The 15,429-nt window shown below is 40.1% G+C and overlaps 1 protein-coding gene across 2 annotated transcripts in view; it reads left to right on the top strand.

Moving 5' to 3' along the window:
• The window catches only part of sox13 (SRY-box transcription factor 13), a 52,426-nt gene extending 40,312 nt beyond the window's left edge, over positions 1-12,114 (top strand). For both annotated transcript variants that reach the window (XM_020620559.1, XM_020620558.1), the window contains exons 8-14: positions 2,659-2,735; positions 4,307-4,472; positions 5,658-5,785; positions 7,735-7,840; positions 8,354-8,524; positions 10,889-11,105; positions 11,797-12,114. In XM_020620559.1, coding sequence (XP_020476215.1) covers positions 2,659-2,735; positions 4,307-4,472; positions 5,658-5,785; positions 7,735-7,840; positions 8,354-8,524; positions 10,889-11,105; positions 11,797-12,082 — 1,151 coding nt within the window. In that variant the 3' untranslated portion in view covers positions 12,083-12,114. The remainder of the gene's footprint in view (positions 1-2,658; positions 2,736-4,306; positions 4,473-5,657; positions 5,786-7,734; positions 7,841-8,353; positions 8,525-10,888; positions 11,106-11,796) is intronic.
• The last annotated feature ends 3,315 nt before the right edge of the window (positions 12,115-15,429 follow it).

Raw genomic sequence — 15,429 nt, 5'->3', positions numbered from 1 at the left:
GCTGCACAGCATTAAAACAAAGCCAGAGTGCAAATTGTTCAGAAAATCTGCAAGAGAAAATGCAAATTAATTTCCACCCACTACTGTTATGCAAATACTAGGAGTTGGGCACATTGATATTTATACTGGTATATATACTCATTCTCCAGTCATTTGCCAATGATCCGTTGCAATGACATGCTTTAATTAAAAGAGTCAAACTTCAAACTGTGAAAAACTGTGTGGAAAACATGACGGAAATATGAGGTTTGTTTCATGTGTCAGTTTGAAGAAGGTTAACGTCTTCACATCACTCTACGCAGTTCTGGCACTTTTTTCTACGTCTCTTCAGTGGTTGGCTCATTGGTTAGTGCTGGAATTAGTTGCTCCATTTTGTTAATAATGGTCTTGTCAAAAGAGGTTAATCAGGCAAAGCCAAATCCAAAATGCTGTAAGGATGGGGACATGGAACACAGTTCACGAAGTCTAGTTTGACCGATAGATCCATGAGCTTATCAGGAACAAACCACTGCACACCAGTCAGGACTTCACCACTCTGGAAGGGTATCACTGCAACAATAAATGTATCTTTCATCACAAAATAGGTAAAGTAAACAGTAGAATACATTTGTTTTAATTGGAGATAAATTTGCACTATGGATAAAAAGTTTCAAAACTCCCAGGGAAGCATTTTAAACCCAGTACTGCACAGCATAATTCACTTCTTTGCTGTCCATCTGTATGCACTTAAAATCAGCTGAAGTGATTCTGATGGGATCAATAATGGTCAGTATTCTCTGAAGTCCATCTTCAGTTAGTAGCGTAATGATCCCCCAGAGTTTCTCTCCACCAAACCTTTATTGCTGAAAATTCTGGGCTTTGACAGTTCTTTTATAGCCTATTCTTATAGCCCCTGTTGTGAAGGAAGAATGAACACTCCACTTATCTGACAATGTGTGCTTAGAGATCCAGAACCTTTGTGCAGAAAAGTTGTCGCCATCAGTATGAGTTGCCATCCATGCTGGAAAGTCTTCTCACTCAAGTGTTTTTCAAGAGAATTTTGAGTATATTTACACACTCCAACTCAAGGCCTGTTTTATAGATAAGGAAAGGCATCAGTGAGACACAAATGTAGACTTCAGTTGAACAATGTTTGATAGCACCTTTCACATACTTATGCTTGTACAGTTGGCAGGCTATAGAGGGCACATCATTGAAAGGCACAGCTTTGTGCAGTCTTGCTTTCACAAGCCTTAAAAGCTGTGCTCTTGCATGACCTTGTCTTCTCTGTCTTTTGAAACCTAGCAGACACAAGGGCAGTCTTTAAAACATTGTAGGTGGAATTTAAGGATACCCATTCTTTTGCTTCATTTATTTTAAAGAATGCTTGAGTCTGTGTGAGTGTTTCAGAATGGTTTAACAGATGCATGTAAAAGAACTGTGGAAGAACTGCTGAGTTGTGTGAAAGAAATCTGTTGAAGTTGTCTGTTTTTGAAGATATTGTCTGAGAGATGTGCTGTATGAACTTGTGTTAGTAGTATCTCCTATTTGTTTGCTAATTGGCGTATAACTTTACTATGAACTGAGGACTGTATTCTGGAGAGCTCTGTGGTGGTGCACAGCACGACTAGTTGGTAATGAAGAGAACAGCTTCATTTACTGAATATCCTGTTGAGCAATATGACAGGATGCTGCTAGGCACTGGAAATATGTCTAGCATAACATATTTTGCCATACTGTTTCTATTTCATCCCTATCCCTTTATGTAATATTTTAGGAAGAATTAGTCCGCCATGCAGTGGTTAGCTTTGTTGCTGCACAGCTAAAAGGTTCTGGGTTTGAACCTTGTGGCTGACCGGGGCCTTTCTTTGTGGAGTTTGCATGTTCTCCCTGTGCCTGGCTGGGTATTTCTTCCTCTTACAGTCCAAAGGCTGCAGCTTGGGTTGATTGGTGACTCTAAATTGCTCATAGGTGTGAGTGTATATCTGTGTCAATGACCTCAAGTGGACAACTGAGAGACATCATCATTCACACCTGTTTATAAACATGCGTCTCTAAGGTGCCCAACAAACCACTTGCGCTCAGGTTTCATTACTACTGCTTCAATTCCACAAAAAGCCATGCACAGTTATTATGTCAGCCTGTTGCCAGATGAGTGCCAGTAGTCTCCCTAACCAGAGAGGAACAAGAAGACAAGTACATGGACGCATTATGAAAGCTGTTGTGATACATTTATGAATTTATATTACACATTTCTCTCCATCTTTTTCTTTTTCTGAGCATTGGTACGCTCTTGCATAAACAACCACTATGTATTTTCCTGCAACGTCCTTGCCGTGGATGCGTCAGGATGCATTAGCATTAAAAGATACAGTATGTGGTCAAATGCATCCCAGCTTACCTCAGCAAGTGGTCAGAGTGATATGATACTATGATTATAATAGATAGAGATTGTCCACCAGGCTTTAATGGTAATATTGCATTCAGAAGATCTTTATCATCAGTGATGAAGAACTGTGATTTGTATTTATGTATTTAAAAGATATTCACTGGATTAGTCCAAAAATAGATGAACAAATAACCCAAGAGTACCCAGTGTCTGTGTTTGCATGTCTGTGCTTCACTCAGTGATCATGTCTTTCAAACATAAAACTTAAAAAACAAATTTATCTTCCAAAGCTGTGGATTATCCCATGCAGCTGCTGCCGAACCCTCATCCCACCCCTGTCAAGAGGACCGGTACTTCCTTCCGACAGGTACAGTATTACTACAGTGTATGTACTCTATGTCAGTGTTTTATATGTGCATCTCAAACTTATGTTCTTTAAATACAAGCATTACCTCAGTAATACAAGCACTGCTGAGTGAACAGTAGTTATAGTTGCACACTTTGTTTGCTGTATAGTGTATGTATGTATGTACTATATACAGTCATAGCTAGAAATATGGGCACTCCTGCATTTCTGTCAGATAACTCACCACTTCTCTCAGAAAACTGTTGCAGTCACAAATTCTTTGGTATTCTTATGTTTATTTCTTTTGTTTGTATTGGAACAACACAAAAAACAGAAAAAAGCCAAATCTGATCCATTCCAAATAGAACTCCAAAAATGGACTGGACAGAATTATTGACACCCTCAACTTAATGTTTGGTAGCACACCCTCTGGACAAAATAACTGAAATCAGTCATTTCCTGTAAGTCCTGTAAGTGAATTTCTTCCACCTTTCTACCGGAACTTTGGGCCACTCTTCTTTTGCCAATTGCCCCAGGTCTCAGATTTGAAGGGTTCCTTCTTCCAGCTGCTGTTTGAGATCTCTCCACAGCTGCTCTACGGGATTTAGATCTGAACTCATTGCTGGCCACTTCAGAACTCTCCAGCACATTGTCTGGTGCTTTTTGAAGTCTGCTTTGGGTCAGTGTCCTGCTGTAAGACCCAACTTTCTGACACTGGGCCCCACATTGTGCCCCAGAATTTATTGGTAGTCTTCAGGTTTCATAATGCCATACACACAGTCAAGACATCCAGTGGCTGAAGCAGCAAATCAACCCCAAAACACTAGTGAACCTCCACCGTGTTTGACTGTAGGGACCATGTTCTTTTCTTTGAAGGCCTCGTTTCATTTTCTGAAAACAGTAGAATGATGTGCTCAACCAAAAAAAGCTTTATTTTAGTCTCATTTGTCCACAGGACATTCTCCCAGAGGGACTGTGGCTTCCTCAGGTAAGTTTAGACAAACTCCAGTCTGGCTTTTTTATGTCTCTGTGCCAGCAGTGGGTCCCCCTGGGTCTCCTACCATAGTGTCCTTTGTCATTCAGATGGTGATGGATAGTGTGAACTGACACTGTTGCATCCTGGTCCTGTAGGTCAGCTGCAATAATTTTCTGGGAGAAGTGGTGTGTTATCTGACAGAAATGCAGGGGTGCCAGTATTTTTGACCATGACTCTGCATGTGGTTTAAGAGACATTAAAGAAAGTGAAGCCCTCCAGATTACACACATGTACTTTTCTGGTATTGTGGAGGCTGAAAAGCTATTGGTATACACCACACCCTCTGTTTAAAGGTTTAATGTGTGTGGCTTATGTGTGGTCGTGCTTGTGTGTGTATGCATGGCTGGTTCTCAAACAGGGATAGACTAACAAAACTTAAGTAAACAAAAGGAAAGAGAGGATGAGTTGAGTGTGAAGACAAAAGGCCAGAAACACTACAAAGGTGCAACTTGCCATATCTACTGTGCATAACATGCACGCCCTTGCCCTTTGTAGCTACACCTGAGTGTGTGTAAGTGGCCCCACCCCTGCTGATCTGCTCTTACTGTGTGTTTAGGAAGCCAGTCAACCCTTGAACCTGACCTCCAAGCCAAAGGGGCTGGAGCTGGGGAAAACACACAGTCCACAGAGCCTGGAGTTGGGATCACTGGCACTGCAGGGGCCCTACAGGTCCAGAGATCTCCAGAGAGAAGTGTCTCGCAGTCCACCACGATCTGCCCTCAGTGAGTCACACTGACAGTTACACTGCTTTGATAGATAGATAGTAGGAATTTATGCTCAAGCAGAAATGTAGGTTACTGGACAAAATAGTTTTCATGTAGGCTAATCAGCAAGGAATTAACAGTTATATATGTGAGGGTGGGGGGGGGGGGGTTGAGAGACAGGCGAATGACAGACCTGCAGATAAACATTATGATGACAGTTTTGTGGAGATCATCACATCTGTCCACATCTTCTACAGTGAGACCATCGTTCTGGCATAACCTCTTTATTTTATGGTCACACCCAGTGCAACCTTTGAAAAAAGTCAGTTGCACATTAAATAAAACGGGTTACAACATGTCACTCACAGTCTGGAGCCCTGCTTTTTGTTTATAAAAAAGGTTACCTTTAAAGTCACCGTGTGTAGATTTTCTTTCAAGTTATTCAGAATCATTATTGATTGTGGTAGAATATTTTTTGCCTGTATGATTGTTGTCAGCCACCATGTTTTTGATTCTACCACTGGGGGGCACAAAAATGAAGCATTTTAAAATTCTGCACACTGCAGCTTTAAATTTAAAGGTGTGATTCTGTCATAAAGGTAAATGTAACTTTTTTTATTTTGTGACATGGAACCCAAGGCTTTTTCACTTGGTGTCTCCTAGCTCTTTGCTTAAAAACATCAAAGGAAGCAATACCTTTCACATGTCTAAGGCAAGATGAGAAAAGAAAATGTAAATTAGCACTAACAGCAACAGCCAACATGAATTAATAGACATTTAAGAGAGTAAAGAAAACTCAAAACTCAGTGAAAGAGGGCATAGGCTCCGTGCCACACAGACACACCACAGTAATAGTAGCTTGGCAACAAACATAGTTAACTTTCAAGAAGAAAATGTGGGTTTTCATGTTAACTATGCACAAGAAACACACTGAAGCTATTGAAAGTGAATAAAGTTACTTTACTGGATACTGATTATGTTTTTATCATGTATGTTTTTATTACAAGTTATTGTTGATACACATAAAGAAAAAAGGAAAAGAAATTAGTTTTTATGTTCAAAGAGCTTTCATATGTAAAGATTTCAAGATAGCCGCTTTAAGCATTTTAGTTTCCTTTGTGTCATTTTCTCTTTTTCATCGTCATCATTCTCATCTTTTCTTGATTATTTTTGTTCTCTCTCTCATCGTGTTTTTGTCTTCAGGTTTCCTTGGAGATGGTGATGTAGTCTCCCAGGCCATCCATGATGCCCAGCAGCTCCTGAGGAGCCACAGCAGCGGAGGGCGAGAGATGGAGAGAGACAGGGACAGGGAGAGAGACAGTAGAAAGATGGTGAGCCCATCCTCAATTTACACAACATTAACACACACAATCACAAGGTTTCTGTCTAGAGAACCTTTCAGAAATGCAGCTTGTTACGTTAATGGTGGCTAATGTCACTTCTGTGTAAAACACATTTGAAATTGTGTGGTGTTACTGAGAAGGTGTTTTATTTTAATGGTTCCACAAATAACCCTAGCTAACCTGTTGCTGCACTTAATGTTTAACACTAGTACATTAATTCAGAATAGCAAACCTGCATCATAGGTGTCTGGATATAGCTACTGTCTGTTTACTTAAATACACAATTATAGGTTTTTTTGACCTCTTGGTGGCAACAGAAACAAGCTGTGAACACATAATGTCATCATCTTTTAAGTTGCTAACTTGTTAGCAAACAGATATTTACACATCCAGCAGTTACAGTGCAATGTTATCATTATTTTGAAGCTGTGTTTTTGGTGACAGAGAATGTAAGTCCATATTCACTCTTTTATAGCTATGTTATTAGATGGGGAGCTGCAGAGTCAGGTCATAATTGTCTCTAGGTTCATCATTAGAAGTGACCCTACCATATTTTCACATTGTGGTTTAGCATTGTTATTAGAAAAATGCTGATTATAGCTCTTTAAAATCCACACCCATCAGCCAATCAGAATCATTAATTGTCTTTGAATTGGCATAAATTTGCATAGCATCCATATGTGTCTGAATGACAGAAAGCCATCACTTTAACGGATAGATGAATCCAGCAATATTACATATTTTATGTCTAAAAGTCCCACTTTCATCTTCAGTCGCTCACAGAAAACCTGTGAAACAGCATTTTGACTTTCACTGGACACTTAATCTTAGCACTTAACTTCAGAGTCAGGTTTTAGGTTACAAGGAGTCATAGTCCCCCTGAGGCTTTAAATGAAGAATACCCCAGCTGTGTACCGTCACACAGAGGAACACATTCTTACAGCATAGTACCTTTAGGTGTTGCCCTCTGGAAACCACAGTTACATAAAAACAAAGAAGTTATATCTGTATGTCCTATATTAGTAATTGAAAAGGAGCTGCATATTCAGTATGTCCTGGCAAAGATGGGATCTGCTGTTAGTGTACTTCTTTGAGAGCACAGTCATGTAATACAGTGAAAAAAGTACAAAATGTCATCACTTGACATTAGTAGCAAAATGGGAGGCAAAATAGAACCTAGTTCTTATCTCACATCTGTGTGGATTTATTTGTCTTTAGGTGCTATTAAGGCATCTCAAAATTACACAGTTGTCCAGAACCCAGTTGTTTGCTTTGGTTCATGTAAAAATGGCCTTTCAGTCTGGTCTTACTGTAGTTTTCATTCTTTGGGGAAGCTGAGGCTTTGGTCACAGCTCCTGGAGCAACAGCTGTTGCAGCCTTACAATACCACAGAGGCCTTAGTGTGGCATTGACTGAGCCACCTGCCCTCTCTCTTTGTCCACAGTACACTGTATTCTGTGGCTCTCCTCTTCCTCCCCTTCATTATCCTGCTTCGTCTCTACTGCTGCTTTAACACCCATACTCTTGACTGACCTATTTTGGTATTACACCACTGCATGAGGATAAATAATGTTTTACAGCACAAGAACGGATGATACTGTAGATAATATGCTGGTGGTGTGATAGTTTTGCAAATTCAGAGTTGTTACATTCCCATCTATGCCTTTTCTCCCTCACCTTCCTCCCTCAAACAATAAAGGCTATTCTTGCTCCTCTGAAGTGTTGTGCATTACTTTCTTTGCATTTACAGTTCTGCATTTAAACACCAGCTGATATGGCGAGCATGTCATTTCTTTACCTTAAATAGCACTCTGTGTAACACATGCGTGCCTTGAACACTGAGTCACCTTTTTACTTTAGTCTGAATTCAAATCATCTCTTTGTGCTCGAGTGTGAATATCTGACTACACCTGTCTTTGTGTTGCTTATGTGTTCAGGAGTTTAAAGATTCTTCTCGCAGCGAGAGAATTTCTCACTCCGAGCGGGGTGACGACAGACACGGTCTGCCGTCCACCGAGGACCACCTCAGCAGCGACTCTGAGGGTAGAGACTGTTTATTCCTCTTCATTGTTGGGCAGTAACATTTTAACCAGCTGTGTTGAATGTTTAAGGGACCTTTTTGACTGATAAGTTCACAGTTTTCTATTTGAAAGGCCGTATACTATACAAGTTATCAAAAATGTTTTATTGTTGTCCCCTTAGATTATCACATTGACATTTGAATATCCAAAAACAACTTCCACCACCGCCCCCAGATTGAACTGTGTCAAAATACATCATCTTCTTGAGGTTTGGTTCAAAAACTATAAGCCTCAGGTTGAAGAATGTGGGTAGGAAAAGTGAATCATAACTACACCTGCAATAGGATGTTTGGTGGTGAAACTTTTCTTTAAATGAGTAAAGGGTTAATAAGCAGGTGAATTGGAAGATATTCACCAGTTTTAGGGGTACAACAGAAAAGGTTAATGACAAGAAGTGTACCACTCCCTGTAAGGGACAGAGATATATTTAGGAATAATGCGTAACATTGTCTGACTGTACTCCTCTTTTCTGTAGGTGCTTTGCCCATCTCGGTCTCAGGCAGCTATGCTGAGGCCCGGCCCCCTCCCTCCTCGGGCCACATCAAGAGACCCATGAATGCGTTCATGGTGTGGGCCAAGGACGAGCGCAGGAGGATACTGCAGGCCTTCCCTGACATGCACAATTCCTCCATCAGCAAGATCCTGGGTGAGTCCAGCATTGGGTAGGGGTGGGTTTCACTCTGTGTCACTATTCTGAGACGCTGCCTGGCACATGAGAGGGCACGAACAGCCACCTGCTTCTGCAACAAGACACACAGACACACACACACACACACACACACACACACACATTGGCCTGAATCCATTTCTTTGAACCAAACAGTTACATTCCTTTCTATTGTGGAGAGCTCGTGTGTATGTGACACACAAAAACATTGAGATGTCAATACTATGCATGCAAATTATACATAATCATAGCAGTAATACACTTAAACAGAATCTTATTACTAATTACTTGTTACTCTCTCAATGTACAAAGTATTTTTAGATACACTCTACAGTAGTGGGATCATTGAGATAATATTTATAATATTTTTACAACAGCTAATGTCACATCTCTCTGTTTGAAGATGTGTTAACCACACCCTTACCCACAGATGAACTTCACCAGTCAAATTAACTTTAGTTTTGTATAAATGAAAATATTCATTTAAATAATTAATCTTCCTTTTGTAAATGAAAAATTGAACTCATAATGACTTGCACTGTTAAGTTCAGTACACTAAGTGGTTCTGCTGCTACAGACTTACTTGGTCTGGTATGACCAGAAACTTACTGACTAACATTAGCTAATGTTAACAAACTGAGCTAGATACCGCTGTGCAGCTGTGGGACAGTAATGATGAGGTTGCTGAAGACTGACTCCTCTCTACTTGTGTGTCTGTTACACTGTTTTAGCTTGTGAGATTTCAATTTTTTTTTTCTATGGCAAATGTCGTATTTCACCAGACCGCTATGCTAAGCCTATCTACTCCTGTGCTGTGCTTGTGAAATGTCATCACTCACAGCCCAAGCACAACCTCAACTCCATGTCTGTATTTAGCCAGTTCATGTAAATCAGGGCTTTTCAACCAGTGGTCCATGGACCCCTGGTGGTCTGTGAAGGCATGGCAGCTTGTCCCTGACCATATAATATAGTCAGTAATGCAGTTTCACTGTGGTCATCACCATTTTTAAAACACATTTCCATGTATTATTGTTTATGAATAATCAAAGTATGCAAATATATAACATTTAGAAAGGTCAAGGTGATTTTTCAGGACTAAAACAGTGCCCATACCATCTAGCCACCCCACAACAGTGGTCCTCAAAGTGCTTCTTAGTCAAAATGATGAAACCACTGATGTATTTTGTGATGGCCCATCTGAACTTGGGTTTGTAATTTTCATACCAAAACATCAAATATAATTTCTACTGTATATTAGTGGGATATTAAATGACTATTACTGTATATTATATAGGATAGTAACAGCTTGAAGAATGCGTTAAATGCATATTTGAGAATTTGCTTCAACCTTTTCAGAGATAGAGGGGCTTCTCACAGAGTGACTGGCTAACTGACCTCATCAACTGTCAGCATGACAAGCTAGTCAGTGCCTATGGTTATCCCAGTGGCACCATAGCATTTTAAAGATGTGATTTCTTGTTGAAATAAACTTAGACCTCATGTTCAAAATCTAATATTTCTTTCTGACCAATCTGTTAGTTAGTGGAAGCTAAGGGTGAAGTTCATGTTTTTATTTATTGTTAACTGCCAAGTAAAAAGTAGAATGTGCTGTAAAAAAAAAAAATCTAGATTTTGCAGGTATTGTACCAGTCACAAATTAAATAGATTTTCCAGCCTGCCCTGAGTTTAGACTCCATAGTTCAACATACCTGGTTTGAACCTCCAGAAACACAGGTGCACACTTACATGCTCCACCTCAAGAGCTGTTGTTGTTTACTGTGGTTCCAGTCCCGCAGTTGCTTCATCTTTCTTTTGGATTACAGATGGTGAGGAACAAAAGATAACTTTATTATATATCTGACATTTTAGTCAAACTAACTAAAAGAGGGCTTGACAAAAGGACTGGACTTTTTTTTAAGATTGTGTTTTGCCTTTTTTCTTCACTGAACTCGGGCAGGAATCAAGATGAGAAAGTGGGGCTTAACATGCAATAAGGTCCCGAGATAGACTCGAATCGAGGATATTGTGTGTTATCTATGCTGCTACTGCTGCTAGCAGGATGCCCTTTGAATGAACTTAAATTTAACTAATGTAATGTAACTAATTTTAATTAAAACGAACTATAAGAGGACTAAAATCAGACTTAACTGGAATTGGCAAAATTTGTGAATGACTAAGTGGGAAGCTAACAAAAAATCCTAATACTCAAAGTCAAAGCTAAAAAACATTTTCACTATCGTCCCTTGTAAAGCCTGACCTTCATCTGCAGTATAATATCTGTGAATTAAATCACCTCCTCTGTTCTTCCTCCTCCTTCTTGTTTGAATGTGTATTTGTCTTTAGGTTCCAGGTGGAAGTCCATGTCCAACCAGGAGAAGCAGCCTTACTATGAAGAGCAGGCGAGGCTGAGCCGGCAGCATCTGGAGCGCTACCCTGACTATAAATACAAACCCCGTCCCAAACGGACCTGCATCGTGGAGGGACGGAGGCTGAGGGTGGGCGAGTACAAGGCCATGATGAAGAGTCGCCGACAGGAACAGAGAGCGACCTACACTCACAGGTAGTAGCCAGTGCCTGCACATAGGCCACTGTGCTTCACTTTAAGATAATGTGAGAGAATCTGTCTCTGGCAGAAAACACTATGAATTCACTTCATCAGCAAGAGTTTGCTCTTTTTAATTCTTGACGATACAAACAAAAGTGGAGCATTGATACTGCAGCTGGGCTGTTTTTTGGTCCGTCTTCGACGATGAATAGCATTCCTCGCTATTGTTCCCTCTTAACTCCTCCAACTAGTTAAGCTGCAGGAGCTGGGGGGTGGAATGTTGGCTGATTTTGAGTGTTTTTCTGTTTCTGTGTTGTTTGTGAATGTTGCTTTTGAACTGAAGCCACTGCGAGGTTGCCTTTGTCTTACAGTCACAGTGACACATAATTTTCTGCTAAGAAGTCTCCATATATGAGTTTTTACATTTGGACCCATGGGACCGAATATCTGCATTATCGTTACATTTTATATTTCCTTTCACAAAAAGCAAGAGTTCAAATTTCAGTCAAACTTTAAACTTGCACCTGAAAACCGAGATAGGAATCAAACATATTTGTTTGTTTAAACTCTGATGAAGCTGTATTGTTTTTCAGATTAACAGAATAATCGGTGTATACATCCTCACCTCCATCACATGAAAGATAAATACATATCAGTAGAAGTTGATTCATGCTACTGTATATTCTCATTGTATGTGTCTTTCCAGTCAAACGGAGCCTCGGCAAATCCACTACTCCCACAACGATGCCCAGTACCAGGGCAGCACTGGCTCAGTCTCCGTGGCAACCGTGCCCTTTCACCCTGCATTACTGGAGCATTATCTGCCACAGGTCCCGGCTACTCCACGGCGAGCGGAGGGCCACACCACACCCACTTCCCTGTCCAGAGAGAGAGAGAGGAAACGAGAGATGGAGCAGCCTCTGTACAGTGAAGGAGATGAAAGCGACGGGGGACAGAGGAGTGAAGGGGAACTGGTGCTCCTGACAGACTGAAGAGGGAAGGTGGGTGGGAGAGGGATAAAAAATCCCTGAATGCCAAAATGCCTCCTCAATAAGGGGTTGTCACACTTATTCTCTTGTAAATTAGTCCATAAGAACCCTCCCCTGCACTAACACACACACACACACACACACATACATATTAAGGCAAGCTCTTACCTCACTTATTTCCCTTCACAGACATCATGTCATGGCCTGCTTTGTGTTACAATACAGAAGTTATATTGAAATTACATTGCATAAGGTTTATCACTTAATCCCTCATGCTTTCTGGTTTCTTCCCATGTTGACTTTTGGCAAACAAAATTACCTGCAGGGACTAGATTGATCAGAGGAAAGTGTTTTTACTTGTTGGACAACTGAGGGACCTTAGAGCAGCTGAGTAACTTCTCTCTGGTTGGAGCAACAGGCGTGTGTTTGTACTGCCCCCTCCTGGGTAAGGCTAGTTAATGCGAAATAAAGACACTGAGGAGGAGGAGGAGTAGTGCTCCTGTCCGCTAATTCTGACATAAAGTAAACAAGTGTTGGTAACACTGATATGCTTGCTGCAATATAGGCTGTTATATATCATTAAAAAAAGAAATCACAACTCATGCTTCATATTGTCTGGGTTTGGAGGGACAGAGTGATATGCACATCATAAAGATGGGCTATTTAAAAAAGCAGCAGCAGTGAAGACAGTTATGCCAGCACTTGAAAATGTATTCCAAAAGACATTGTTTCAATCCAAGTGAGATCTTTGCCAGGTTAAAAAAAGAGGTCCAATTAAAGGTGCACTTCAGTGATTTATTGATGCACTTCCACACAAATAGGGAACACAGAAGAAACAGATTTCACAAATTCAGAGACATAGAGGCTAAGATGCATATGTTGTCTTTTAGTCCTTAGAAGAGTTCAAGATGAAAAAACACCAGATTCTAACACGTCTCATAGCTTAGTCTTTCATTAGACCCCCTCTACCTGTTAAACGCTCACATTGTCTCAGACTTCATTGCCCATTTGTGACGGGCTTTCTGTTATAAACTTGCAATCTTTAAATTCAAGCTGAGACTACCCTGATAACATCAGCAGGGTTTTTTTCATACTTCAGGAGAAATTTCTTCAGCACCACAGAAGACATTATGGACATTTTTACAGCCTGAACAGTATGATTCAGCTGAACTAAACGCATAAAATTGCTTAAGTTCCCCTTTAAGAAATTAAATTAACAGAACAGATTTGTCAAAAATTGGTCACTTTAAGCTGATAGTTAATCTTAATAATTCATCAAACCCTCCTCTCCCTCGTCCCCCCGCATCACACTGTTGAGCTGCCTTGTATTACGCCGTACTTGTGTCTATAAGTTCCCTCTCCATAGCACAGTGGCTTAATCTCAAGTCTTACCTGTTTTTTTTAATAGCACTGTGTTTGCTTCTGTGAGTGTTTATTGATTGCCGTGTAGCACACCTTCTATCTATGTAACTGAATGTCTGCTGTTTTTTCAATGGTCATGTGGCCTTCAGCAGAACCGCAGAAAAGAAGTCTTGTAAAAGATTTTTTCAGCAATCATGTTCTTGGTACTAGTGCATCGGGCCTTGTTCCAAGATACTGACATTCTAATATTTTTACCCAAATTTCCTAAAGCTGCCTTCGAATTAGTTTCAGATTTGAAGACTGAAAGTAAAACTAAATGGCATTTTTACAAAAACAGAACAATCAGCTTCATATTAGCACTAAGGTGAAGCCGATCTGAATAGGCCTAACTGCCGTCTTCACATTTCATCCTTTCATATCCTGTTCCACAAGCAACCAACAAATCGCTAAATCTGTGTATTTTAGATTGGCGAGGGAGCTGTTGTTTATTGGTGGGATGTAGCTGAACCCCCCCCAATGTGATGATATTGTGATCCCTGTAAGCACTTAGCATAGACCTATACTATGTTCTTTGACAATAAGGCTGCATTCACTGAGGGATGTAATTAATCTTTCTGTATGCTGGTTGATTTAAAATATAGGATTAAAGCTGGAAGTGTTTTAAATACACACAAACTTATATTTGGATGCTGTTAGCTGTGTGGACACACATGGCCTGAGACACGAAAACCCACCTGACTCACCAAGACCATCAGCTTTAGTCATTTAATTTTGTTTGTTCTCATGATAACTGGGAATTCCTGAGTTTCAATATTAAAACATGGACAGCTCCATGCTAACAGCTTAGCATACACTTTGCTAAGTGCTTGTAAATTCAGAACTTGCCAAAATAAGGTAACGTAGAGGCTCTAAAATGAACTGTAATTTAATTTGTAAAAATTTGTACATTTTAATAAAAAAAATAAGACAAGAAAGTGTTAATAACTGGCTAGCTACTACTCATTTCATACTACCTGTTTCTAAGGTAGTGCTGGGGTTTTGTGCATCCCACAATCACCCCTCAGCAGATGATGTGGTTGCATAAAGTAAAACATAACACAGAGAGTTTCGATACAAGTTGCCCGATAGGACTAAAACATAGCGTATCTTACCCTGGGGTCAATCCACTTTTAGCTAACTGAAAGTTTGACACATCAAAATGGCAGGAAAAGACAATTTTCACAATTCGGGTTTATGTCGCATCCCATCTAAGCACGGCCAGGGCTGTGTAGAGTAAAGATGCTGGCTTCTGTGTACAGAGATGGATTATCAGAGGAAAATGTTTATCCTATTTTAGTAAAGACATGCTGAGGAATCACCTGTCGTTACCCCTGCTGATGTAAATAAAGGAAGAGACTTTATTTTGTTTATAAGAGCCTGTGTAATTTAAAGGTGTACATTTCTATGTTTTCAGAGTTTTTTTTTTTTTCCTTGAAAGCCAATAAATTGGTTGTGTTAATTGTGTTTGGTGTGTGTGTTTGAGTCATGGTTGTGTGAATCTGTCCTCACAGGCCCTGGCTGCTTCTATAATTACTTGGCTCCATAATTTAGTTCCCAGAAGGCATTCCCAGGGCAACACCTCAGCTCTTTTCGGCTCATCCAAACAATTATATCAGCACGACAGCATATTCTTTCGTGTACTTTTCTCTTATATGAGTAAGCAAATAAAGCAGACCTATTAAATTGTTAAACACAGCTGTAACTAGTAACACTAATTACAGCTGCAATCCAATAAGATATTCCGGATCACTGAAAGTTGTCAGTGTTTTGAGTTACACTTGTGTTTCTCCTGTTCAAAGTGCTGCAATCAGGACTGTGTGAGTATGGTTTGACCAAATTTGAGTGACAGTAGCGTGGCAACACAAGAAATCAACCCACAACTGTCATAAGATTGTTTCAAATATTGCTAAAATCGTAACTGATGTACTGAACTACAATCAGCTTTTTCT

Source organism: Monopterus albus, unplaced genomic scaffold (genome assembly GCF_001952655.1).
Source record: "Monopterus albus unplaced genomic scaffold, M_albus_1.0 scaffold241.1, whole genome shotgun sequence".
NCBI lineage: Eukaryota > Metazoa > Chordata > Actinopteri > Synbranchiformes > Synbranchidae > Monopterus > Monopterus albus.
The sequence above is the reverse complement of the archived record's forward strand: the minus strand, read 5'-3'. Positions and strand labels throughout refer to the sequence as shown.